The sequence below is a fragment of the Babylonia areolata genome, chromosome 1 (assembly GCF_041734735.1).
Source record: "Babylonia areolata isolate BAREFJ2019XMU chromosome 1, ASM4173473v1, whole genome shotgun sequence".
Taxonomy (NCBI): domain Eukaryota; kingdom Metazoa; phylum Mollusca; class Gastropoda; order Neogastropoda; family Buccinidae; genus Babylonia; species Babylonia areolata.
Genome location: NC_134876.1, coordinates 55,893,861 through 55,921,219, shown reverse-complemented (window position 1 = coordinate 55,921,219; position 27,359 = coordinate 55,893,861). Strand labels below are relative to the sequence as shown.

The window sequence follows — 27,359 nt, the reverse complement described above, 5'->3', positions numbered from 1 at the left end:
TTTTTGCCTGCAAGAACAACCTTCTTCTTTTCTTGAACGCAGAAGCGCAGTGCAAAACATTTTTTTTTTTCGTGCAGTCAGACACCTCGTGATGGAATGAGGCCATATCACGGTGTGAAATACAACTGTTCGTATTTCATTGGACACATGATTGTGTTTCGTTGTGTTTTTGGTGTGTGGTTTTTGTTTGTTGTATATTTTCTATAAACAGTTTCCACAAACATTAACAACGGTTGTTAGAAAATGGTTTAATTTGAACAAGGTGGGGAAAAATGTAGCAAACTGAGAAAATGATGCAAATGAGATTTCCACCATGGCAACAGCACGCTGATGTCTGTCTCTCTGTGTCTCTGTCTGTCTGCCTGTCTGTCTGTCTCTCTCTCGCCATGTCTGTATTTCTCTGTCTCTCTTTCTGTGCATTTCATGTGTTTTCGTGTGCATTTGCCTCAAAGATCGGTTACCCAACATAGATGTGCGTTCATTTGTTTGGGGGTGTGTAGGGTGAAGGCTTTAGAGCGCGCGCGCCCGCTAGCCGCAGAATATTCTCCATGTCATTTGGCCTTTTCTGCTGCCAAACACTTGCATTACCTTGTATTGTACCAACACTTTAGAAGAGCACACTTGGAACTTTCAGGCACACGGCATATACCGTCTTCTTCCATCTCTCTCTCTCTCTCTCTCGCTTGCTCGCTTGTTGGAATGTTCTTTCACCCTCACCCCACACCCTGTCCCTCCCTCCCTCATCCCCGACTCTTCTCTTTCTATCCAATCTGCCTCACTTCCGTAGCTTGGAGTGCCGGACATTTTCCTTAGTGCGGCAGAAATTTAAATGTCTCACCAGCTGGAGTCTGTCTGACATTTTCATCAGCCAAGTTGTGGCCAAAACTTTGCCATACTTTTTGAAATTTTTGAAATATAAATTGGGAAGTGTCATATTCTTCCCCAGGCGACAAAAGTAGATCGCAGTAGACTTTATGAACAGCCAACATATTCTGGAACACACACACACACACACGCGCGTATATATATATATATATATATATATATATATATATATATATATGTACACTCCAAGAACCTGATATAAATTTATTATATATATATATATATACTCAAGATATGTATATACACACACACACACAGTACACACACACACATATATATATATATATATATATGTGTGTGTGTGTGTGTGTATGTGCGCGCGCGCACTCTTACAATAAATCCCAAGGTTAAAAACTGAAGGGCTGTGCAGGAAATGAAGTCGTATCGCTTCTAATCTTATCAAGGAAATGGCAGAGAAGCATATCAGGAAAAGAACAGAATGAAGGGAAGCAACTGCGGGTCATGAACAGGTTAGCTGTTTTGTCCATACCAGATGCAGGCGTGGAATGTATTTGATATTTGTTTCTTTGTCAGTTTTCTTTGAAGGGATAAAAAGAAGAAAGGTCTCATTACTCATAGTGTGTTCCAGTCTAGTTTTACTCGTAAATACCTGCTCTGTATCTTAAAACTGCTGCCATCTAACGAACCAAGTTCTTTCAAATTTATCGTAGGAAAGCTCCTTTGCGAAGAACACGACACTATATGCCGAAACAGGGCATTTCCCGATGAAAAATAAGATCAGGTATTTTAAAGCGATTTTTGTGTGTTATGATATTCATTTGTGGCATTCAGAAGTATGTTTACCCTTACCACCGTCTTTATTTGGGGAAATATATAGGGGCAGCATTTGTTCAGAGCGTGGTATTTTTGAAAACTATGATCGTATATATAACAACAAACACTGGGGAAACTCGTTTCGGATAAAATGTAACTTCGTGTGTGTGTGTGTGTGTTTGTGTGCGTGGATGCTTGTGTGCATGCGTGTGCGCATGTGCATGCACATATGTGTTTACACACATTCACACACATAATTATACACAACACGTACACACAAACGCACGCACGCACGCACGCACACACACACACACATACACGTCCGCGCGCGTGCGTGCGTGCGTGCCTGCGTGTGTGTGTGTGTGTGCTCGTGTGTGTTTGTGTGTATGTGTGTGTGCGCGCGCGCGCGTGTGTGTGTGTGTGTGTGTGTGTTATTGAAACCTTAAAGTTTATCGAAAAACAAAATACAACCGCAAAGAAACAAATAAATGAGAAACACACAAGCCTATAACGTGAAATAAACTGTGATCTCAGACGAATGTTGTCTGCCCACTTCGAAATTTACCGTGTCAGTTTCACGTCATAAATTTTATTGTCACATTTCTGACTTCCGCAAAAGAACATTCTTAGGGAAATGTCGCAAGACAGCAGTTGTTATTGCATTATCGATCGGCTGGGCACGACTGTTGACATGCATTGTGCGCGCTCGCGCTCGTGTGTGTGTACGTGTGTGTGTGTGTGTGTGTGTGTGTGTGTGTGTGTGTGCACGCGCGCGTGTGCATGCGTGCGTGCATGTGTGTTTATGTTGTTGTTTACTGTTCCAATCATTTTCAATATTCAAGTATTGAGTTTTATGCGTTGGTTCGTATTTTGATGGACAATTTTAGAATAAATGCGTGCGTTTGCGCGCGATTGCGCATAAACGGACGGTGGTACGACGGAAGTGAGTTCCAAAATACGACAAGATGCATATCAACCAGAAGCAGACCCAAACAAAATTGACACAAAAATAGCAAATAAAAAAGACAGCCCTCACCCCACTCCCACCCCCAAAGAAAAGTGCGTGTATATTATAGACGTGTATGATTATATCCCTACATCTGTCTGGTCGTTGCTCGGCGCACGCCTGATTAGGCGTTTGTGTCCAGAAGGACGAAAGCGTGGTGATAACTCGCATCAAGAGAACTGCCAAGGTAATGTTAGAGTCCACGCCCACGTGAGGCAAGTCTGCCTTCTGGGTCTCATCAGCAGTGTGAATGTGTACCCGTGATAAGGGCCGGTGCGATGCACCCAGAATGCCCCCATCCCAAAGTTAACTCCATGGAGTCATTCTAGGGAAGTTCTGAAATGACTCAGTGACAATGTATCCCAGGAAGACTCAGATCCGTGCCTTAAAATGACTCTGTGTCCTTGAAATTCATATGGCATTGCATTTGATTAGAAAGCACAAATCTTTTTCATCGTTCGTGGGCTGCAACTTCCACTGGGTGCGTGCTGGGTTTATTCTTGTTTCCATAACCATTCGAATGCTGACATAGATTACAGGATCTTGAACGTGCGTATTTGATCTTCTGCTTGCGTATACACACGATCCGAAGGGGGTTCAGGCACTTGCAGGTCTGCACATGTTGACCTGGGAGATCGGAAAAAATCTCCACCCTTTATCCATCAGGTGCTGTTACCGAGATTCGAACCCGGGACCCTCAGATTGAAAGTCCAACGTTTTAACCACTCGCCTATTGCGCCCGTCGAAAGCACGAATAAGTGTGTTGATTAATTTGGGGCATGGAGTGGAGTAGATAAAATGACCTGCTCTCTGAAATACCGTTTCTGTTTTGGAGTTGATTAATTTGGGACATGAAGTGGAAAATGGCCTGCTCTGAAATAATGTTTGTGGGGTTTGTTAATTGATCTGGGGCTTGAAGTGGAATAAGTGAAATGGCCTGCTCTGAAATAATGTTTCTTGGGTTTGAGTTAATTCATTTAGGGCATGGACTGGAGTAAATAAAATGACATGCTCTGAAATGTTTGTGGGGTTGGAGGTGATTACTTTGGGGCATGGATGGAGTAGATAAAATGATCTGCTTTGTAATAATGTTTGTTGGGTTGGAGGTGATTGATTTGGGGCATGGAGTGGAGCAGATAAAATGATCTGCTTTGTAATAATGTTTGTGGGGTTGGAGGTGATTAATTTGGAGCTTGGATTGGAGTAAATAAAATGACCTGCTCTGAAATAATGTTTGTGGGGTTGGAGGTGATTAATTTGGGGCACGAAATAGAGTGCAAAAAATGGCCTGCTCTGAAATAATGATTGTTGGCCGTCTACAGCGGTGTTTGGAGAGTCCTTCCCGGGGTCTGCACCGGGAGGGTGAGGGCGGCAGCAGACTGGTGGGGACCTGAGCAATCAGGGACAGGGCTTGTCTATCGACCAGGGCCTGATTGGGCTTCTGCTGATTGGTGTCCTTTTTTCCTGTTCTGTTTCTAGCCTCTCCCTGTCTCTGTGCCTCTGTCTGTGTGTTGGTGTCTTGTTGTCCCTTGCTTTGCTCTCTCCCTCCCCCTGTCCCATTCCCCTTCTCTCTGTCTCACTCTCTCTCTCTCTGTCTGTCTGTCTTTCTCTGCCTCTGTCTGTCTGTCTGTACTCTGTCAGGTATGTATTTCACACAAACGTTTCTGTCTGTACTCTGGCAGGTGTGCATTTCACATAAACTTAAGTAGACTGTTTCAAAATAATGAACAGTTTGCCCCACAACCAAAAACTTTTGAGTGCTCAAAGTGTGCACGTGCGTATGAGCGAGAAAGAGATTGCGCAGACGTGCGAGTTTCCAGGCGGGTGTGCGCTTGCGTGCGATCATGTGTATGCGTGTGTGTGCGTGTGTGCGCGTGCGTATGTGTTTGTATGTAGTTGTTGTTGTTTTATTTTGTTAATCAATTTTACGTATTCTCACACAGAGTGATATTAGATGGAAAAGAGAAGGGGTTGGGGGCGAGGGGTAGAGTTGGATATTGGGGGGAAAATGGTCTGACTATAATTTATATATGGTGTGTGTGTGTGTGTGTGTGTGTATGTGTCCGGAATGACACATTCATGACCTGCAGAACACGTGGCCCACGTGAAGCAGACATGTGGAGGGGACTGTCGTCAGTGAGATTTTTGCCCCTCAGTGCGTCGTGTGTGTCCCCTGCAAAATGAGAAGTTTACATTTAGGATCAGGGAAAGACGTATTGATCGAGGGAGTTAATAGCGTCTTCCTGCTTCTTGTCTGTGCTTTTCGTTCTACAGTATCTCCCCACCTCTTCTCTCTGTGTGTGCCTCTCTCTGTGTGTGCCTCTGTGTATGTCTCTCTCTCATTCTGTTTCTCTCCTTCTTTCTCTCTCTGTCTGTCTCTGTCTCTCTCTTACTCTGTTTATGTCATTCTCTCTCTCTCACTGGTTCTCTGTCTCTCTCTCTGTCTTTCACTTACTCTATGTCCTCTCTCTCTCTGTCCTCCCTCCCCCGCCCTCTCTCTCTATCGTTCAAGGTAAACTTTGTAAAATTTAGACTTGGTATAAATGATCTGAAATATAATAAAATATATTGTGATAACGTAAAGACATGTCCTTTCTGTGTCCAAATAGAAGATGAACTTAATTTTCTCCTACATTGTTATGTCTGCAGACCATTAAGAGAGAAATATATTTTTAAACATAGGCAGTTTAGCAGAGATCGTCATGTAGAATTGGCACAATTGTTAAAAAACGAAGATGTAAACATAACTAGAGATGTTGAAATGTACGTATTCGATGCGTTCAAGCGAAGGGAAGAACTTGAAGCAGGATTTTAAGTTTGGACAAATAACCCTTATTTTTATTTCAATAAATGTGTTGTTTAAACTCATGGTATTATTTCATTTATCTACTCACTGTCTTTACTTTTTGCGTTCATATGTGTGCATGTGCACCTCAAAATATTTACAGGCCGGAGGTCTAACATTAAATTCTCTCTCTCTCTCTATCTATCTCTCGCTCTATATCTTCGAAATTCCTCTTGTTTGTTCACTTCTTCTTTTCCTTCTTTATTTTTTTCTTTTTGTGTGTGTTTGTTTTAGAGAGTTAGATGCAAAACGCATGCATGTTTAATCCATTACCATCAGAAAAAAAACCTCTCTTCCTCTCACTCCGACCACATCTCTATCTCCCATAACCCCACCCCCACCCCCCATCTCCCCAGCGCCCGCACACCCACTCTCAGATACCTGAACATATCCGCCTTGATGCATCGTTGTGTGAAAACACGCGCATTTAGTACCGTCAGCTGACCAATCTTACCAGTCACTACAATAAGCAGAGCTAAACGCGCTTTTACCCCTCTCTCTCTCTGTGTGTGTGTGTGTGTGTGTGTGTGTGTGTGTGTGTGTGTGTCTGTCCCTGTCTCTGTCTCTCTGTGTCTGTGTCTGTGTTTCTCAGCGAACCTCACCTAGAAACTGCGTGTGGGGAATCAGTCTCGTCAACAAAAGTCTGGTGAACTGGAGAAGGGGGATTGGGGGGTGGGGGGTGGAGGGGGTGGCCTAAAGTCAGTTAAGACATTAATGAAGTTTCGACTGCGGTCAGCGTGAGAGAAGGCAAATAAAGCAACAACTCTTTTCCACTTTGATAGTGTGGCTGGGCGAGGTGAATTCGTGGCAGGAGGACAGATTCCTATGCGGATTGCCTTTCTGGTTTGAAAGACAGAATAAACAAGTGGGATTGTAATCGTGACCAGTTTTTTTTTTTTTTTTTTTTTTTTTTTTTTTTTTTACCAGATAGCCCAGGGCACATGATGCTAATGGAAGAGGGTGGGGGATGGGGGATGTGAACAAACCTACATGCCACAAACCTGCCACACGTGTAAACAAATAGTTGAGCGAAGAAGAAGAACCCTTTCAATTAATGAATATTTTTATGTATCTTATATTTTTGTCGCTGGAGGGAGGAATACACAAATGGAAGGGTTTCAGGTGTTCGTCACTGCAGTCACTGGACACGTTCTCTCATTTTCTCCCGCCCCTCCAGTGAGAAGATTAAAAAAATTTTTTAATGTGTTTGATGACACACGAGCACTCATTATATGCCGCACGTTAATGTTTCATACGTCCAGTTCCATCTAGATATATGAGATGTATCGGACATTTTTAAAAGGATGTTGTGAAGTCTAACACGGACAACAAGAATCTGTGCCGGTGCACTTCTGTGCCTGGTGTTTACATACAGTACCCCATGATTTCCCGCACACGGTAGAAATGGCAAGAGTACAACTGAAAATGAAAATGGATGAGTTCAGGTTTGAGTGTTTGTTTCGCAATAGCCAAGTGGTTAAAGCGTTGGACTGTCAATCTGAGGGTCCCGGGTTCGAATCACGGTGACGGCGCCTGGTGGGTGAAGGGTGGAGATTTTTACGATCTCCCAGGTCAACATATGTGCAGAACTGCTAGTGCCTGAACCCCCTTCGTGTGTTTCTGCAAGCAGAAGATCAAATACGCACGTTAAAGATCCCGTAATCCATGTCAGCGTTCGGTGGGTTATGGAAACAAGAACATACCCAGCATGCACACCCCCGAAAACGGAGTATGGCTGCCTACATGGCGGGGTAAAAACGGTCATACACGTAAACGCCCACTCGTGTGCATACGAGCGAACGTGGGAGTTGCAGCCTACGAACGAAGAAGAAGAAGAAGAAGAAGAAGAAATGCCGATTTAAATATTTGAATGTTTTTTCGAATTGCAAATTGAAATGTTAGAAGGTTTGTTTCGAAATGCTAATTACACACCACAGTTTCATCTGTCAAAATGTGTGTGTGTGTGTGTGTGTGTGTGTGTGTGTGTGTGTGTGTGCTTGACCAGAGAAGAGACTATTGTACGGTAAAGATTTTTTTGATGGAGCAAGGTTACGTGTCTAACCGGTAACATGGATTTACAGTCATGAGTGATGAAGATAATCTGAAATTTGTTTAATTGTTTCATGACTTGTTAACAGATTCCAGAACGACATGGGTTTTTGTTTTCGTGTGGTAAGATGAAATTCCCGACAGGATGCTCAAGTTTGCGCAGAGCATCACCCAGCTACTCCCTCCAGCTGCGCGCACCCATTGTCCTTCCTTTCGTCTTGAACCTTCGTCACGGCTTTCGGTTTTCCTTCAGCATGTTTTTTTTTTCTTTTTTCTCAAGCTTAACACCTCAGTTTCCTTCCCTACCATTGCATGTTTTTTTCTCATTGCATGTACAGTGTGTAATACACTTTTACGTGCGCGTGCATACATCCACACATCTATCTATCTATCTGTATACATGTGTGTTTGTGTGTGTGTGCGCGCGTGTATTTGTATGAGAGCTCCACAGAAAGCTGGGAGGACCTATGTGCGTAAGGACGTGAGCACTGTTGTGGATTTCTGCCTCAGACCTGTCCTGTCGTGCACGTCTCATTGCGCAGAAGTACAATTTTTTCTTTCTTTTTCAGGCGCAGACCCCAAACTCCGTGACTCGGGCCGCAAGCTGTGTGCCGAGGAGTGGGCGCGCTTCTGTGGGCGCAAGGACTGCGCCGACGCCATCGCCAAGTTCTCCAACACCAAGCGCTTCTGCCTCAAGGCCCGCATCGCCAGCAACGGCGGCGGGCTGGAGAGGTCCAACAGTCTGCCTGACTTGTTCGCCCAGCAGCAGGACCGCCCCAAGACGCAGCACAAGCGCTCACACTCACTCCGCAAGAAGATCCGCAAGATCCTGCCCGGGCATCACGACAGCAACTCGCTGAACGTCACCAGCGCCGGAAGTCCTTTCGCCGTCATCGCCCGCTGTGTGTCCACCCCGGCGCTGCCCGGCGGCCTCAAGTCGCCGCCCATGATGAAGCGCCCGGTCAGCGCCGACAACATCCCGCGCGTAGAAGTGACAGTGCCCTTCGACGAGGACACGCACGCCTCCAGCAGGACGGAGTACCCCATGTGCTCCAGGAGGCGGATCCGCCGAGCCCAACCTCCAAGTCCGATAGATGACCGAGACCCCGTGCCTGTGAATCGATGATCCAGACAAGACGCTTCGTTCCCTGTGTCAGTGATCGTTCGTGAAGCCGTTCTCAGATTGTACAAGGATCTGGACATACCTAACGTCTGCAAGGGGTGGTGTTATATCCTGACACTGGAGCCTCTCACCCCAGGACATGACCTGAGGCGGTGTTCAGTCAGGCCAGCACCCACCCCTTGCTCCCGGACACTGGCTGCAGGAAGCATCAACACAGTTCAGTCTCCTTCAGAGTTCCTGTTTGCCAAGGCAAGGTTTAACAAAGCTGTGATGTTTTTTGTCTGTGCAGAAACATTTCACACTTCCTGCCGCTTAGACTCTGTCGAATGGGTACACATACTGATACACGTTTGCCTGATTCCCAGTGAGTGGAAATTCTGTACGGCTCTGTCTGTTGGAACAATCTGTTCGCACGCATGCATACTCTCTGTCTGTCTGATTGTCTGCCTGTCTCTCTCTCTCTTCTTTGTCTGTCTGTCTGTCTGTCTGTCTCTCTCCGTGTGTGTGTGTGTGTGTGTGTGTGTGTGTGTGTGACAAAGTCTTCGTTTTCGGGGCTAACAGATAAGCAGTGGCATGCCTATTTTGCCTCTACTTGCCCGCTGTACGGTCTGCACTACACAAAAGCATGGTAAAATCAACTTGTACAATAGAAAAGCCAACACAAACAGCTACACAACTCATGCAACCATCGAAGATACGCTGTCAGAAAAACAAACGCAACAAAAAGAGAGACTGCAGTTGGTAAGTCCTACTTAAACTGCGTTGTGATGACCAAATGATTATAGCACAACTTTTTTTCAAAAGTGTATATAAATATAATATATCTAGATATATAATTATATGACTGTTTTTTTGTGTGTGAATAAGCAGATTTTGGACATGTTGACAGCAATTTTGAAACGCTGTCGTTTTTATATTGTTTGATTTGTCGTGATATGATAGGTGCGAATGATTTCCTCTTGAGAAATGGAAACCGGGTGATACGAGTGATAAAGGAGTGCACACAAATTATATTTGTCGAAAACATTGTAACACGGCATTTATGGCTTCGGGTACGACATTTTGTTGACTGGCTTTGGTATCACATTTCTCCCCCCAAAATCTTTGAATGTTTGAATGTTTACTTTTTAAACATTGTAAAAGTGAAACCAAAAGTGAACAAGACTCCTTATATTTCTTAAATATAAGCAAAACTTGTATTGTCATATTGTTGCATTCCTTTTTCATGGATCATTCTTGTTCTTCTTTTTCGTTCGTGGGCTGCAACTCCCATGTTCACTCGTATGTACACGAGTGGGCTTTTACGTGTATGACCGTTTTTACTCCGCCATGTAGGCAGTCATACTCCGTTTTCGGGGGTGTGAATGCTGGGTATGTTCTTGTTTCCATAACCCACCGAACGCTGACATGTATTACATGATCTTTAACGTGCGTATTTGATCTTCTGCTTGCGTATGCACACGAAGGGAGTTCAGGCACTAGCAGGTCTGCACATATGTTGACCTAGGAGATCGGAAAAATATCCACTCTTAACCCACAAGCGCCGTTACCGAGATTTGAATCCGAGATCCTCAGATTGAAAGTCCAGCGCTTTAACCACTGGGCTGTTGCGCCCGTCATGGATATGATGATAATACATTATATTCATAATGCGCTCCAATCGCTCACAATCAAAAGCAACAGCGAAAACAATTATCTAAAAAAGCCACAACACATAGTACAATTTAATACTTAATGTAAAATCCACACAAACACACACACACACGCATGCATGCACGCACGCACACACACACACGCGCGCGCATACACACGAAAGCACGCACACACACGCACACACACACACACCGAACAGGATGTATGGTTGAACAGGACGTGACAGAGAAAGTATTGAAACATGCAGGGTGTTTTGTCATCAATACTCTAAACGACAGGAAACCACTGGAAGCTAGCCATCAGGTTTTTTCTTGAAAGCCTGGAGGAGAAGTTGAGCTGCAGTGTTCTGAAACATTTTGAAGTTTATAAATGAAAAGTTGGGGAGATATGTCCCAGAATGAGTTACAGTAATCAAGTCACGTGCTTCAAAAAGAGATTTTGATACAGATACTAATGGTCAAATCAATAACATGTTCAACCATACCCATTCAATTTTTTTTAATAGATACATATGAATGAAACTGTCGTCGTTTCCATGCCCGGTTTTGATAAATGTTTCAGGATGGACCGAAAATTTGTCTTTTACAAAGTGTTGACTGTGTTAACTTCAAATAAAACCTGAATGAAACATTACAAAAGTTCATCGAGTCAAGACAACAGATTCATGAGATTATTGGCGCCGTTTACTGTACGTTTTTTTATATAAAACATGGTGGTTTCCAAAATTGTTTTTCAATTTAAAGCACGCAAATGTTAAGTCTGGGTATAGAAGGGAGCACTGTCTTCTTGGAGTTGCAGGTCCTTGTATTAAAACTCGAAATCACTTCAAGAAACTCTTCTTCAACCATGAGAAGACGCACACATCAAAGTGGGTTGAAGATCATGATGAATGGAATGAGCAGCAGTAGCAAATCACATATCTTTCCTTTCTTTCCTTTTACGGATATTCGCCAGGGCGAGGGTCAATAGAGTATGTGCGTGGTAACAAAAAACTACCATAGCTGCCAGTTATGCACGTGTCTCGGGTCTGCGTTACTTTTCTTGCGTGTGTATTTCTTTTACTTTGTTTTTGGATGAATGTGTAAATATAATTATACATATGATATTTTATGGACGCATATTAACTTATATGTGTGGTCTTTTTTTTTTAATGTTTGTTTCATATAATTTATGAATAAATATAATAAATGCTCTTCCGCACCTAATTTTTCCTTGGCAGGTTGTTTTTGTTTTTGGTTTTTGTTGTTGTTTTTTTTTTTTTTTTTTTTACATGTGTCCCCTTGCCGTTCCGGAAATGTATGTAAAAAGTTTTAAATTATGCATGAAAATGTCGTTGTTAAGATTTGTGCACACCGATGTATGTTTGTTTTTGTTGTTGTTGTGTTTGTTTTATTGTAGTTTTTTGGGGGGTTGGGGGTTCGGGTGCGGGAGGGTGTAATTTCGTGATGCAGAGGGGTCGGGGGTGGTGGCGGTGGTGGTGGTCAAGCTATAAACATGGATGTATTCCGTAATGAGGGAGTAAAAATAGAAAACATTTACAGTTTCCTTCACCGTTACTCTGTCATTGCGATTTTCTACACCATTCATTGAAGAAAGGCTCGGTGTTTTTGAATTCCAATTTTCCCTGTGTCTGGTGTTTTCGCTGTTGTTTCTTCCAACCTTGTCTGCACTTCTTTCACGGATTGGAGTTGATGTCGATTTTTTGGCCGGTATTATTTTCTGTTCTTCAGTGTGCACTGTTTGATGTTCAGTTGTTGTTTTTTCTATCTCTCGCTCAGGAACGTTCTTTGTGAAATGCTTTTTGTACCTTACACTTACGCGTTTTTCCGTGTCCGTTTCTCAGATTGTATTTTTATGTGGTTTTGTTGTTGTTTTTTAACCATTATATGTTTGTGCTGCATATTTTGTATATTGATAAGGAGACAGTAGTTGGGAACAATAGGGTACAAAACTGTATGATGACCCAGAGGTCCTCGCCAAATTATACGATTGGCAACTTAGGTGGAATTGTGAATGTATGTTTTTGGTTATTCATGTGTGTGTGTGTGTGTGTGTGTGTGTGTGTGTGTGTGTGTGTGCGCGTTGTGTATGTGTGTGTGTGTGTGTGTGTGTGTGTGTGTGTGTGTGTGTGTGTGAATGGTTAAAGGCTGGTCGCACATCTGGCCAAAACATGGATTGCACGATAATGATAAAACTCTAAAAAATAAAGAAAGTATAATTACTTGTGTATTTATACTTTCTTCTTAATATTTATCATCCTTTCACGATTGATAGATGAACTTATTTCTGCGGTACACATCACCCTTTGTCTGTCTGTCTGTTTCTGTGTCTCCCTCTTTATCTCTCACTCACTGTACAGAAATATTTCTCGGCGTGCAGTGGACACAGTTGCTCAAATACTTTGCCTTTTAAGACGCGTGGCGGTGAGTCACACTGTGATGTAGCAACCCACTGCTACAAACAGCAGGCTGGTTCCCGCACCCCTCCCTCCCACAGCTTCCCGAACCAGTTCATAATTATTAATCATGTCCTTCACCTTTCCACTCTGAACCCTCGCCAAGTCCCAGGGTCGAGGTCTTTCTGTCACATCACCATCGTCCCACTGTTTCATCCTTTGCTTTTTTTTTCAATAAGGACGTGGTGGATTTGTTGGTAAAGGTTCTCTGACGCTGGATACACATGGAAGAAATTTCACAACTCAAGCTGGTTATTTCGATACTGAGAAAGATGGTGTGGAACCATCGAAGTATCAAAGTAGGTTCAACTTTTGGTTTTGAGTTGTGAAAAATTCTTCGATCTATGGTGCTTTGTGGTGCAACGGACTGCCACTTCTCTGTCTTCATTGGTTCTTTGGAGGCAGGCTGTTGTTTAATGTCCCAGCTGGATGGGTGGCTCAGAATCAGACTTGAAAAATCCAAAGGGGCAAGTTACTCTGGGGATTTGGGGTTTTCACAGTTACCAAGTTGGGAAGAAGGAAGAGTTATGTCGATGGTGCTGGTTCTCTGGCACGACATCCCCAGACAATTTTTCTATTGAATTCGTTAGTTTCTAGTTTCATTCCATTGCTGAATCCACAGATTTTTTGAGACGGTGTGCTAATTCTGCTATGATCTTCTAAGATCCGAGTTTACCTTAATTTTGTTTAAAGAATTATCTTTTTCGATTGATTATAATTACAGTACTTTCCATATCCACCGTTCACTGTAGTCACATAACATGGCAGCTGTGAAGTACTCGTGTAATTATATTTTTCACTGCGGTTCAGCGTGAGGAGGAAGCGGGGAGGCAGTGTTGAGTTGGAACATTTCTTCATGACATAGATTGTGACTTGGTGGCCTCACAGGTCATCTGTTCACACCTGTTGGTGATTTTAGACCTGATGTGATTTTTTTAATGCCATGAGCTGTGTTTGTTTCAGTAATTATACGAACAAATTTCAAAGATTTAAATTGTGACCTTTTTTTTTTTTAGCGGTCTTTCGAATTTTTCGTTTGGGAGGCAGGGGAAAGAGTATTTGCGACCCGATAATTGTTAATGACCCTGTCTTTCTCCCTCTCTTTACTATCAACAGGTGAACTGTCGGCACACGTTACTGTAGTTTTGCTTCTGTCCTCAAAGCATGAAATGTTCTGATTGTTCTGCTGTCAACAGCAGATTTTTTTTATGTATTCTGAAGAACAGCACCTGAAGGCATGACCCCCTCCCCTTTCCTTCCAACCACGCCCCCCCGCCCCCCACACACACACCCTCCAGCCAGTTAATTACCTATTGTTCCGCTTACACGTGAAGAGTCTGACAGCTCTGAAAGAAAGATTTTCACTCCTCACGTGCTAAAAGCTTTTGCCTAACCTGCTTGCAGCACTCGACACTTTTTACCTGATGCCAATTTTTTTCATTCCCTGCTATCTGGAACAAAGTGGCCGCCAGTTTTTTCCGTGCATTGTTGTTGTGTGGTTTCTACCTCCGTGTAAAACAAAAATCTTCCATGTAACAGATTTTCCTTTTCCGTTTTCAACTCAGATGTGATATTTCTTTCCATGGACTTTTTGATCTTCATGTTGTCCTTTACACTTACCAGAAATAAAAACAATTTTTAACAAATTACGTGTGTGTGTGTGTGTGTGTGTGTGTGTGTGTGTGTGCCCCCGCGCGCGTTCATAATGTGTGTTTGGGTTGTGAGAGTGATATTTATTATTGAAACGATTATTACACTGCTGTGACATCGTGATCAGTTTTCAACGGAACCGACCTGTATCGATTAGTGCTCTCTTTCAGTTGTTGCGTTTTCAGTGTTGACTTGCAACACTGCACTGTATAAAACGACATCTTGACCCAAATATACAATGTCATGATGCAGTGGATTGTATTTCCTATCCGAAACATAATGCGATGTGCGCTACAGTTTGTCATCCATCTGTGTTGCACTCCCGTGCCATAGTGAAGTGGTGTAATGTGTCTTTTCGTGTGCCTGTCATTAGTTTTCCGCTGAGGTCCGCTGTAAGGAGGCATTCTCACAGTGCAACCAACATTCTCTGGCGAAACTCTCTGTTGACCATTCTACACTCCCTTCCCCGTATTCTTACCCCCCTTCCCCCACCTGCCTATGTTCAACGCCTCACCCCCTCACCTCCAGCCCAAACACCTGTCGCCGCTCGCCGTTGTGAATAGGCCGGTGGCTTCATAATAAAACTTCTGTCAGTGTCATTGTCAGTGTTAATGTCTCTATCATCTGTGTCTCTGTCTCTCTCTGTCTGTCTGTGCTTAGTTGTGTGTGTGTGTGTGTGTGTGTGTGTGTGTGTGTGTGTGTGTGTGTTTAACTTTACGCACACTAACAGTTTTGATTATCTGCGTTTAAAAACCTGTTGGTGATCATTGCTTCCTTTCTTTACTTACTCTGATTATGGGCTAATGGACAGAGCGTCCCGGTCTGCTGTCTAATCTGAAGTGGTGAAGATGTAAGAAACACCCCTGCCACCTGCCGCGTGATCAGGGATAATGAGCATGCCAACCTCCGGATATTTTTAGGGCTTGTCTGTTAAGCTTCAACTCCGTGTGTTGTTTACGTTTTCTTTGCCTGCCTGCCTGTCTGTCTGTCTGTCTGTCTGCAATGTTCTCTCTCTCTCTCTCTCTCTCTCTGTCAGCACATGTTTCTGTAAATATTCACACACACACACACACACACGCACACACACACACACACGCACGCACGCACGCACGCACGCCCCCTCACCCCTAAGAAAAGCCAGCTAATTATTACATCAGAAGGGAAATTAGGGAAACTGTTTTCCACTTAGAAACAATCAAATGAACACTATAACATTTTAGTCTTTACGTTTCAACGGCCTTTCCACAACTAGGAATCACAGACACCACCGCCTTGGTTTGGAAAAAAAAAAAAAAATATATATATATATATCATAGTGGTGTGAAGAAGACCTCCGATGGTCAGTAGCAGCGGTTCGAAGTTGCTGCATGAAGGCTGACATGTGGCCCAGAGGTAACGCGTCCGCCAAGGAAGCGAGAGAATCTGAGCGCACCAGTTCGAATCACGGCTCAGCCGCCGATACCCCCCCTCCCCTCCACTAGACCTTGAGTGGTGGTCTGGACGCTAGTTATTCGGATGAGACGGTAAACCGAGGTCCCGTGTGCAACATGCACTTAGCGCACGTAAAAGAATCCACGGCAACAAAAGATTTGTTCCTGGCAAAATTCTGTAGAAAAATCCACTTCGATAGGAAAAACACATGCAGGGGAAAAAAAAAAAAAGAAAAAAAAAAGGGTGGTGCTGTAGTGTAGCGACGCGCTCTCCCTGAGGAGAGCGGCCCGAATTTCACACAGAGAAATCTGTTGTGATAAAAAGAAACAAAAAGCATTAACAAAAAGCATTCTAAAAAAAAAGCATGTACTAGCCGACCCCGCCTGGAAGGAAGCAGCCCTCGCTCTCTAGCACGGTTCCCTGGAGTCGTACTTTCCTCCCGAAGGATTGTCACTTGGGTTACGACATTGTTGTGATCACGAGAAGGCTGTCGTGCTTTGGGGGCAGATAAGTCAACGTGTACATGAAAAAAAACAAAACAAGAGAGGCAAGGCCTTCAAGACTCACTTGTGATACACTTTAAAAAAAAATCCAAGCTTTTTATGTATTGAGTATAATTTCAAAATGTAATGTTTAAGATGAGAAAGATCAGTTTAAAGCAAATTAACTCCCCTGGTATTACTGAGTAATTTCCCTTTTTTACTATCTGCACCAAAACGTTTGCAAAATAAATAAAAATTCCATGCTTAGCAAAAGAAGTTCCTGTTTGAACAAAAAATGATAATGATGACTGCTCTAGCTGTTGGGTCAGAATATCAGATCAAAGTGCCAAGTTTAGAGAATACAAAAAATATAAATATAACAGTAAATGCAGTTTGCATATAATTAGGCTTCATTTTTTAAATTTTTTTGTGCCCATCCCAGAGGTGCAATATTGTTTTAAACAAGATGACTGAAAGAACTGAATTTTTCATATTTCTATGCCAAATTTGGTGTCAACTGACAAAGTGGTTGCAGAGAAAATGTCAATGTTAAAGTTTACCACGGACACACGGACACACACACACACACACAGACAACCGAACACCGGGTTAAAACATAGACTCACTTTGTTTACACAAGTGAGTCAAAAAATCACATGTTTATTCAAAGAGAATATCGCACACAGTACACGAGTGCGAGCAGCCTTTCTTATGGTTGGCTGGCTGTTTTTCCTTGTTGGTTCGTCTTTCCTTTGAGTGTTTAGTGTCTTTTGTTTGCGTGGTCCATGCTTGTTAAGAAAGGCCGGGCAAACCAAGCCCCCCAGGCAGAGGTATAATTATGATATTTTCAGCCTCTCTTCATCTCTTCCGTGTCCCACCTTCTACCCTACCTCCCACTCCAAAGTCTTTACCCCCGCCGCACCCCCACCACCCTCATGTTTCATTTCCTGGCGACATGTCTCAGGGGAAGTTACTTTAAGCGGCGACGTTCTCGACAGTCCCCTTGATTTGTGGCGGCAGGAGCTGATTGGAAGCCATTGACTGACCAACCCGTCCAATTATCGGCCGACCGGAATGGCCGCCGCATGACGTCCACAGCTGGACCTGATTGCAGATTCGCCAGCTCCGATCTCCCCAGCTATCCTGCCCTGTTTTGTAGTCGTGGCGGCACCAATGTGCTGATTATGGCCACTGCGGTCGGCTGGCCAAGCAGCGCGCTGCCCGTGCCGTTTTGAGGTCTGACCTGCAGGGTGGCCACACTGAGCTGTGGTCATTAATTAATGGGGCTGTGCTGTGAATGGGTCGTTAACTAGTTGTTCTAGGCCTGACGTGCTGACGGGACAAAAAATAAACGATGTTTAGAATACAAATGAACCACACATACATGGATAGCCTATATGGATGCACAGGTGTTGCGTACTGTATGCATACAGCTATACTCAGATAGATAGACAGATAGATATATACATGCATGCATATATATATATATATATATATATATATATATATATAATATACTTATTATTGCGTGTAAACCATGCCAAACCTCTTTAAAACATTAACCCCCTGAATCCCCACACACACACACAAAACAAAAAACAAACAAACAAAAAACAACAACAAAAAACAACAACAACAACAAACAAACAAACAAAACAAAAAAACAACAACAAAACAAAAAAAAAAAACAAAAAAAAAAAAAAAACGAGACCAGAGACGAAGCAACGTGATCAGACACAAGAAATACTCACACATCCACTGGCACCGTTGTCCACACGGCTAACTCTCATTATCACATTGTGCACGGCGTATCAAGCCGTGCTGAAGGGTCTGCATTCCGCTTGATTAATCCGTCGATGACTCCAGAGAGGAAAATGCGTACAAAAGGTGAAATGTCTAAGCATGATTAATGGCTTAATTAGAAGCCATATTCGATGATACAACTGAAGGATTCACTTTTTGATACCAGTGCTAGTATTCATATTCTAGAACAGGAAACAAAGTACTAACACTGAAGCAGGATAACAAAAGATGTAAGGCTGTCTGGAAAACAACGAGGTGCGACGGCCCAGAAAGCAGGAGGGAACTAAAGAAAAGACTGTCGCGGGCGGATTTTGGAGGAAATCCTTGCTTTGTTTCTTTCTTTCCTTTTTGCCCCATTCATTTTCAAGGATAGAGTTGAATTTTTTTTTTTCATTCAGCATGAGTGACTAACCTTTTTCTGATTTCTCACGGTGAAGATCTATTAAGAATTAAAAAAAAAAAAACAAAAATCACAACAGCCTTCTTCATCATTGTCATCATCATCATCATCGTCGTCGTCATCAACGGTATCACAGCTTTTCCCAGAGGTGATATTCTAAAGTGAACGCGTGCATTATGAAACAGAAACCTTTTTCCAAACTGATCACTATGAAATTAAAAAAAAAAAAATGCATGTGCAATATCTAAAACATGGTATTATAGACTCTTAAGACCAGTTAAAACACTTTAAGTGACTGACGTTTCCATTCTATATAAACGAATACTTTTTATTGGCACAAAAATCAAGAAAAATTAACAAGAGAAAGTAACGCGCTCACATTTACACCTGCTACCCCTCTCCATTTGACCCCACACAACACAAACCCATCACTTTTCCTGACAGTCACTGTCACATTCCCTCTGTTCTTTCTTGCACTCACCTTGCATTCCAACTCGAAAAATACCCCCACATGTGCACGCGCACGCGCGCGCGCACAGACATACACACACACACACACACACACACCACATACATACTCGCCCGCGCACACATAGTGGTGTGTACTGTCTGTCAAGGTTAAGTGTCAGCGTTTACGTATTATTATTATTATTATTAAGCGCGTTGGGTTACGCTGCTGGTCAGGCGTGTATGGATTTGTCCGAACGCAGTGACGCCTCCTTGAGCTACTGATACGATACTGATACTATTATTATTATATTGTTCTTGCACAGGGGGCTCTAAACCCGCATCGGCTTCCGTCAATCCGTTTGCTGTTAAAATCCAAGTAAAGATGGTAATTTTCGTCATTTTATATTGTTTTGAATCTTTCTGTCAGAACAGGTGTAACATGCCGAACCCTTACCCTAGCTAGTTTACACCCCGTGTATAAAATCGCCTAGCTAGGCCACTGTATATGCGAGGCATATTCTGGAGTAGTCTTGTACGGGTGAGGGGTGTGGGGGTCCAACTCTGGACGGGGTAGCCTAATGGCCTGCTACACTGGCTTTCCAAACCGATCAGTGATAAACAGACATTAAGTACAGTTACACTGAATATTTAACTGATCAAATTCATTCTTTCAGAGCAGTGTGTGTGTGTGTGTGTGTGTGTGTGTGTGTGTGTGTGTGTGACAGTGTGTGTTTGTGTGCCCATGCGCATACGTGTGTGGACATGAACGTATCAAACTGTGAGTCTGTGTGTGTTCATGTCATACACACCTCATTACTGTAATTATGGCCATCTGGACGAACAAAAAATGAATAGTGTGAACTTAGCAGGAGTAACAAAGCCAATGCGACAACTGTTGCACTAACGCAAAAACAGCAGACCATCTTGACAGGAACAAATACACATAATACTGCAGTTTAGAATACTAAACTCAGGGGCCGTTAAAATGAAAAAGTAGAGGGTGTTTTAGACTGACTTCGATGCGCTGAGTCGAATGCAACCCTCAGCTAAGCTCTAAGACCACTCCTTTTGCCACGAAACTGGATCAAATGCACGGTAAGTAGTACTCCTTCCCGACCTGCACGCCATTTTGACTGCTGATCACGTGGGTGAACGCGTCATCAAAATGGCTCGCCGATAGTTGCTCGGGAAGTGACCGACTGAGTTTACTATTTATTATGTCTCTGTTTCATTGACAAGGAGTGGCCGTAGAGCTTAGCTGAGGGTTGCATTCGACTCAGCGCATCAAGGTCAGTCTAAAACAACCTCTATTTTTTCATTTGAACGGCCCCCTGAGTTTAGTATTCTAAACTGCAGGATTACCCCTTCACTGGATAAACCCCTCTCATATTCTTCACTCTTCGTGATTGATGGTGGGTACACACACACACACACACACACATCAGTTACAGTCTCACAAACACCCACAGGCTCAACCGATCCTCAACCGACAAGCGTGCACATCCCATCCCCACTCCACACACACACACACACACACACACGATGCACACACACACACACACACACACACACATTTTCATTCGGAGACACGTGAATCTCGGATGTGTCTGCTTGCTGTAGTCAACCTTGCAGGTTTGTTTGTTGTTTTTTCCCCCCACAGTGGGAACAGAACGCACCACCCGAAAATAGCTTGGCTGCTCGAAGCGTGTCATCGACAGCAAACATGCAACCAACGGGAAGAAACAAATTAACGCTCACCAAGATACAAGATATATTCATTTGCACCGGTCGGATGTTGCTGTTGTGATTCCTCTGGTAAGCTGACCCCTTTTGAACACTTCTCCGTTTTAGAGGTTTATTTTTAACATCTGCAAGATATAGTTGTGCGAAGGATTTCGAGAGTGTCTGGAATATGTTGCGGTGTCATCTCCATACATAGTCATTAGTCCGACGTGTCATCAGTCCAACGACTGTGGCATCACTGAACACGAGCGCGCGCGCACCGGGGCACACACACACGAGCGTGCACACACACACACACACACACACACACACACACACACACACACACACACACACACACACACACACACACACACAGAGGTGCGTGCGCGGGTGTGCACAAGCACAAACGCACACACACACACGCTCTCACACAGTGACACACAGACCGCGCTCTCATGCGCATGCACACACACACCAATACACACACGCGCGTGCGCGTACACACACACACACACACACATTCAGTATGTTGCTTCTAATACAGTTTTGACTGTATCGGTTTTCGTTTTAATCAGAAGGAAAATCTTCTTCCGCCCTCTTCCCATTTCCCTCTTCCCCGTACCATCGATTTATGTTTTGTTGAAGATTACGGTCAAACGGCTGTCCTTCATACCGGTCACGGTTTCAAAACAAGAGTACTTCAGTCCAAGTTCTTGAAGACAAACTAGGTTATGTGTTTCCGTTTTATAGTATCGATTGTATTAATTTAGTAAACTCGCTTAGTTCTGTCCGTATTTGAAGCATTATGTAGACAGAAGTTTATGTTGGGGTGGGAGAAGTTAGGTCGGAGTAAACATAATTCCCCAGGTTTTGAAATGGTTAACTAACTGTAATGACAATACCTATGTCTGTCAAGGCACTATCTATGAATTGGTTGTGTGCGTGCGGCTCTAAGTCATTCTGCCCAATCTACTTATCATCGTGTTAGCATATTCGTTGATTTAAAAGAACAACAAAATACGTGTTGAACATTGCTATAATATTTATAAACACCAGTCTCATCCGTTGATTTATTATTTTATTTTTTCGTTTGCTGCAAGCCAATAATTATGGTAACCATCTCCCTGGCTCAGATGTACAAAGAGATTTCCTTTTATCGCCCTCTCTCCTCAGAGGACAGGTTCTGTCCATTTAATGAAAATCTACCGATATGCGTTCACAAAGTATGTTTTAAATCACTCAGCATCTGCTATGAATACGTTGCGACGATTGCCATATTGGCCTCTGCGACGTATCCTGATCCCGATCCTGAAAAAGCACCTTTGGACAAATGTCTTATAGGAGTACTGTCCATGGGAAATCTTGACCGCTAACCGCAACACTGTTCGATATAAATTCAGTTTGCATACAAAACAAGTCGAGATAAATGTGCTTTCAGAACAAGGATACAAATCAGACCTAGGAAAACATAGCCCTATCAGGTTGACATATCTACAAGGTGCACGTGTAGAAATACTTCAGATGAAATTACGGAACCGTGTCCAGAAAACAACCTTTCGACATATCAACATAATTATATATAAAAACTCTCGGTCACGTGTGCATAAGTCACAGAGGAAAATCTAATTCTCCACTGACCCTCCTGTTACTTTGAGAACAGCAAAGACCGAAATACATGAACAAAGATTATCCATGGTCAACACTGACCGACGGAGGCCTATGACAATGGTGAAGCGTGTGTGGATCAGTTTGCACGCACTTGAAACCAAAACTGTGACAGCTCACTATTTTACAAGTCGGAAAAGTTTGCTCGAGAGAAAGTGAGGGAGGAGGGGGAAGGGGAAGGGGGGTGGGAGCGGGGGGTTGGTGTTGGTTGCCTTGTGTCACACTGCAGGCCTTCGTAAAAGGGGATGGGGGGAATTCAACAGACGAACACAGATTTTAACGGGAAGAACATATGGAATTGACAGTTCTCGTCTGCAAGCGTTTTGAGTAAAATTCTTCAGTGTAACATTAAGCTTCTGCTTTTCGTTGTGAGCGATTCGAAGGATTGGGTGAGGATAATGATTAGGGGAGAGTGGGGTGAGGGGTGTTGGCGTGCTCCAAATGGTTGGAAGATTGCCGGTTTTCACATCACCCGTTTAATCTCTCTTATATCCCTCTGCAGGGGCCACGCTGTCGTCCTACAATGGATTCCCTCTCATTGTAATGAGCTGGGCAATAAGACTGCTGACTCCTTCGCGAAGGAAGGCACTGCAATAGCAGCTACTCTGAGGTAAAGACCATCATAAAAGCCAAACAACAGAAGAAGTGGAGGCAACAGCATCCACACCGCAAAATGACAGACCCTTATTACCTGCTGACTAGGCGGGAACAGGTGTCAGTGTTCAGACTCAGGACAGGCCACAACCGCCGAAACCACTACTCAAACAATAATTTCCGCATTGGTCACTCAGCACGGTGCCCCTATGAGACTGACAGCTAGACAACACATAACCAGCTTCAATTCTGCCCCCTCCATGATCAGGAAGAGGTACAGGCAGGATCCAACTCCTGTGACCCGGAAGCTCGATCTATGGCTATGTGGAGGACTGTAGCGTACAGCTGCCTTCTTCACGGGGACTGGGGGTTTCGATCTGACGGACGAACGAGAAAAAGAAGAAGTATCCTATAATATTACTTCATTTCACCAATGGGAAAGAAAGGGCAGCAATCGGTAACCTAGCTGGAAACAACCATTAAACCGTACCAGCAGTCAACAGGGAGTTATCAGTGACGTCAATATAGAGATCGAGAAGACCCCACACGTACAGTTTTTTTTGTGCCATGACAGAGATGTTTATGAGTAGTACCATTCCTGATTCAACATACACGTGAAATACACTGACCCTTGGCCCTCAGCTAAAAGAAATGTTTAGTGTTCAATTAATTGTTTTCAGATTAAAAAACAAAAACAAAACATTTTGACAATGAATAACTGCAGCAATGGATCAGTAATCACGACGTGAACATGCATGGGACAGGTCGTTCAGAAGGCAATGTGAAATATTCATTCCAACAAATCAATTTTAATTAAGTCATGCACTTCCAAGGTGTCAAATCGTGCGGACTGATCTTTAGATTCAACACCATTGCGCGTCAGTCTGCTGCCGAGCGAAACCATGTTTGGACAGCCAACCCTAAAATCTCTCTCTCTCTCTCTCTCTCTCTCTCTCTCTCTCTCTCTCTCACTGATGTATTGCATTATTGATTTTTTTCTTTCTTTCCTGTGGTATTTTATTTAGACGGTAATTTACTGGCAGGAAGTCCACCTTTTCGTTCCAAGAGGAACAACTCTGTTGTGCTTCATTTTGTTGACTGTAGCGACGGAAGTGATTAACCAGCAAAAGAACCATGTCAACATAAGACGACAACTTTTTAATATGTGATTACGATGAAATTGGCAAGTTTTCCTCACTTCCCTTTTAAGGAATCTTTTTTTGCGATCGGTCTGACACAATCCATATGACAGCGTGAAATGACACCAAAAAATATTTGAATTAAAAGAAAGCGGTGTTTTTTTAGCCTGGGCTCGAAGTGGTTGAGAGCGAATATCAACTCTCTCTCTCTCTCTCTCTCTCTCTGTCTGTCTGTCTGTCTGTCTGTCTGTCTCTCTCTCTCTCTCTCTCTCTCTCTCTCTCTCTCTCTCTCTCTCTCACAGTTCAGTGGTTAATTTGGGTTTACTTACTGCATGTTAACGTCTTCGTTATCAGAGAATTTATTATGAGATTTCGATCATTGTGCGTAAGTGTGAGACCAAATCAGAAGCGGACATAAATTATGGAAAGAATTGAAATATGGAATGTGTGGATTTTTTTTTTTTTTTTACTATGCAAGGTCTGTTCATTTTAATTACATTTTCTCAATATGCAGTTATTTATTAATTTTTTTTAAATTAGATTTTTTCAGTCAGACTTTTTTCCCCTGATACTGATCATAATGATAATGATAAAAGACAAAGACTGTGATAATTAATATTGATTTTGTTTTGCGATGTGACAGATGAAAGCGGAAATGGAAAACTGAAGGAAGAATGCTGCACAGATCATTGACAGGCCAACCAGTGCACATGCTTTGTGAATGGTGACATACTAGATTCATGTTAGTGACTAATCGTTGATTGTCTTGACCTGTAAAGTGCTTGATATCCATCGTCATCACCAGCCATGGCAGGGGAAATGTGGACACTTGAACAGGTAAGAGAATGGAACATGATCGACTGTGTGTATAGTTCTTATACAAAAGATATCTGGATACATGCAAGAATCATATACAGTCTGAATCCCCAAGAAACATATCAGTTTAGGCTCAAATTCTTTTTTCTGTGTGCATATATATATATATATATATATATGTGTGTGTGTGTGTGTATGTGTTGTCCTCTCTTCCAACCACACAGTAGTCAGCTTGCTAAAATTCAGTGCAATAGAAACTGTTTTTGTTTGTCTTGTCAGGCATAATGACAGGATTTCATAACTATTTCATTTTATTTCATTCTGCCTGAATGTCCATTGATTTTGTTTTATTTGACTTTATCTTTGATCTTCTCTCTTCTTTGTTGTTGCTTTGGATTGTTGTTGTTGTTCTGGTTGCAGACCAAAATAGGTCAAGCAATTAAGCAGAACTCCATTTCTGCATTGAAAGCAGCGTTGGCAGAAGGGGAGAATGTGGAATTCCAAGACAGAGTGAGTTTTTTTTGGACATGTCCTTATATGAGTCCATCCACTTCTCATTTTCATTTCCTGTGTTCCTTTTGATTTCCCATTTTCTGTCTTTTATGTGTTTTTTTTTTTCTCTTTCTCATCTTTCTTCCTTCACCCTCTGTCTGCTTTTCTGTATCTGTGTTGTTATGATGATGATAATAATGATGATAACACTGCTGCTACTACTACTAATGATGATGATATAATGATGTTGATGGTGATTTTGAATGGGGCTTTCAGACTGCTCAAAAGTTATGCAATGAAACAACAATCAGACAAAACTGCAATGCTTTTGTGCATGCATGCAAGTGCACATATGCATATGCATGGAAGAAATAGACATGGACCCATAGATTATGGAATGGAATGCCTTGTTTAGAGACTGCTTGTTTCTGCCTGTCTGTTTGGTCACTGTTTTCTGTCATTTATCCTTTCACTCACAAGACTTTTTCTGTCTGCAAGTCTGTTTCTTTCCTGTTCTGTCTCAGAGCCTCTCTCCCTTTTTTCAGTCTTTCTATCTCCCCAGCATTCTCTGTCTCTTTCAGTTCTCTCTCTGGCCCTCATCTTCTTCTCTTTCACAAGCTATCTTTCACACTAGCAATTTGTGTATGTGTGTGTGGGCCTGGATTGATTCATGCCTTTGTAACTATTTTCTGCTCATGGAAAAAGTACTTGATTGTGTTGGGCCACCAATATTTAAATGGCACAATCAACAGTAGCAAAGTAACACCAACACTGAACATCACTGATGTCAATGCTATCAGTATTATCAAAGAACTACTAATGTATGTACTGATTCTACAACTGCTACTAGTATTACTGCTGCTACTGTTGTTATAATTGGTATCATGCATCAAGATCATAATGATCATTACCTAAGTACAGATGATTTCTTGGTGTGAGAGGTACAGTACTTTTAAAGAAGAATTGAACTGATTTTTTAAAATTTTCAGAAAGGGAACACATATCTGCATTATGTCTGCACTATGAACCGCCCATACATTTTCCACATCCTGGCTGCTTCTCGCATTGATGTCAATGCAAGGAATAAGGTAATGTTTAGATGTAGTGTGTGTGTGTGTGTGTGTGTGTGTGAGAGAGAGAGAGAGAGTATGTGCATGTGCATGTGCATGTGCATGTACATGCATGCATGCGTGTGTGCGCATGCATGCTTATGAATTAATTCAAATTAGCATACTCATGATGTGTGTTTGGCTGCTTATTGACCCACCTACCCCCACTTATCCTCTCTCAACCACTCATGTGCATTCATGCCCACTCATACACTTACTTGAGATTGTGATCAGTTTTGATTCATCTTTATTTAATTTACTTTATTTTATTTTGTTCCTTATCTGTCCTTCATTCTTCTATCTGTCTGTCTGTCTATTGACTCTTTTGACAATCTTTTACCATGTTTGTTTCTTACTAGAGCAGCAGTGAGCTACTTGTATGTGGGAGAAATTGTGTGGCTATGTGTGGGTATTAAAGGTTAAAAGAAAAATGTCCATCTTAAAAGAAAAGTTTCTTTGATTTTGTATGCTTGCAATGTCGTCGTTTTATATTGTGCTTTTCATTGTTTGATTTTGTATGTTTGCAATGTCATTGTTATATTGTACTTTTCATTGTACAAAAAAAGAAAACAAAACCAGAACAAAAAACCCAAAACAACCCCCCCCAAAAAAAAAACAAAAAAACAAAGAAAAACAAACACAAAAAACCCCCCCAAACAAACATGCTAATGAATAAAATACAACAACAAAAAAAACCCCTGTTTGTGTGGATGGAGTGGGCATTGGGGGTGTTTACATGAATGACTGTGCATCTGTTAGATTGTAATGTGAATATTTCATTTAATAATTGATTTTGATTTGCTTTGGGGGATG

General features: G+C 42.6%; 2 protein-coding genes across 4 annotated transcripts in view; both read left to right on the top strand.

Annotated features, from left to right (window-relative positions):
* Positions 1–11,676, top strand: part of LOC143292784 (uncharacterized) — a 100,739-nt gene extending 89,063 nt beyond the window's left edge. For both annotated transcript variants that reach the window (XM_076603355.1, XM_076603365.1), the window contains exon 5: positions 8,129–11,676. In XM_076603355.1, coding sequence (XP_076459470.1) covers positions 8,129–8,685 — 557 coding nt within the window. In that variant the 3' untranslated portion in view covers positions 8,686–11,676. The remainder of the gene's footprint in view (positions 1–8,128) is intronic.
* Positions 11,677–20,062: 8,386 nt separating this feature from the next.
* LOC143284184 (uncharacterized) overlaps positions 20,063–27,359 on the top strand; it is a 34,859-nt gene continuing 27,562 nt past the window's right edge. Inside the window, exons 1-4 of one of the 2 annotated variants that reach the window (XM_076590859.1) lie at positions 20,063–20,295; positions 24,773–24,966; positions 25,366–25,455; positions 26,427–26,525. In XM_076590859.1, coding sequence (XP_076446974.1) covers positions 24,937–24,966; positions 25,366–25,455; positions 26,427–26,525 — 219 coding nt within the window. In that variant the 5' untranslated portion in view covers positions 20,063–20,295; positions 24,773–24,936. Of the gene's footprint in view, positions 20,296–24,094; positions 24,174–24,772; positions 24,967–25,365; positions 25,456–26,426; positions 26,526–27,359 lie in introns of those variants that run through there. The other variant, XM_076590853.1, reaches the window with a different exon arrangement.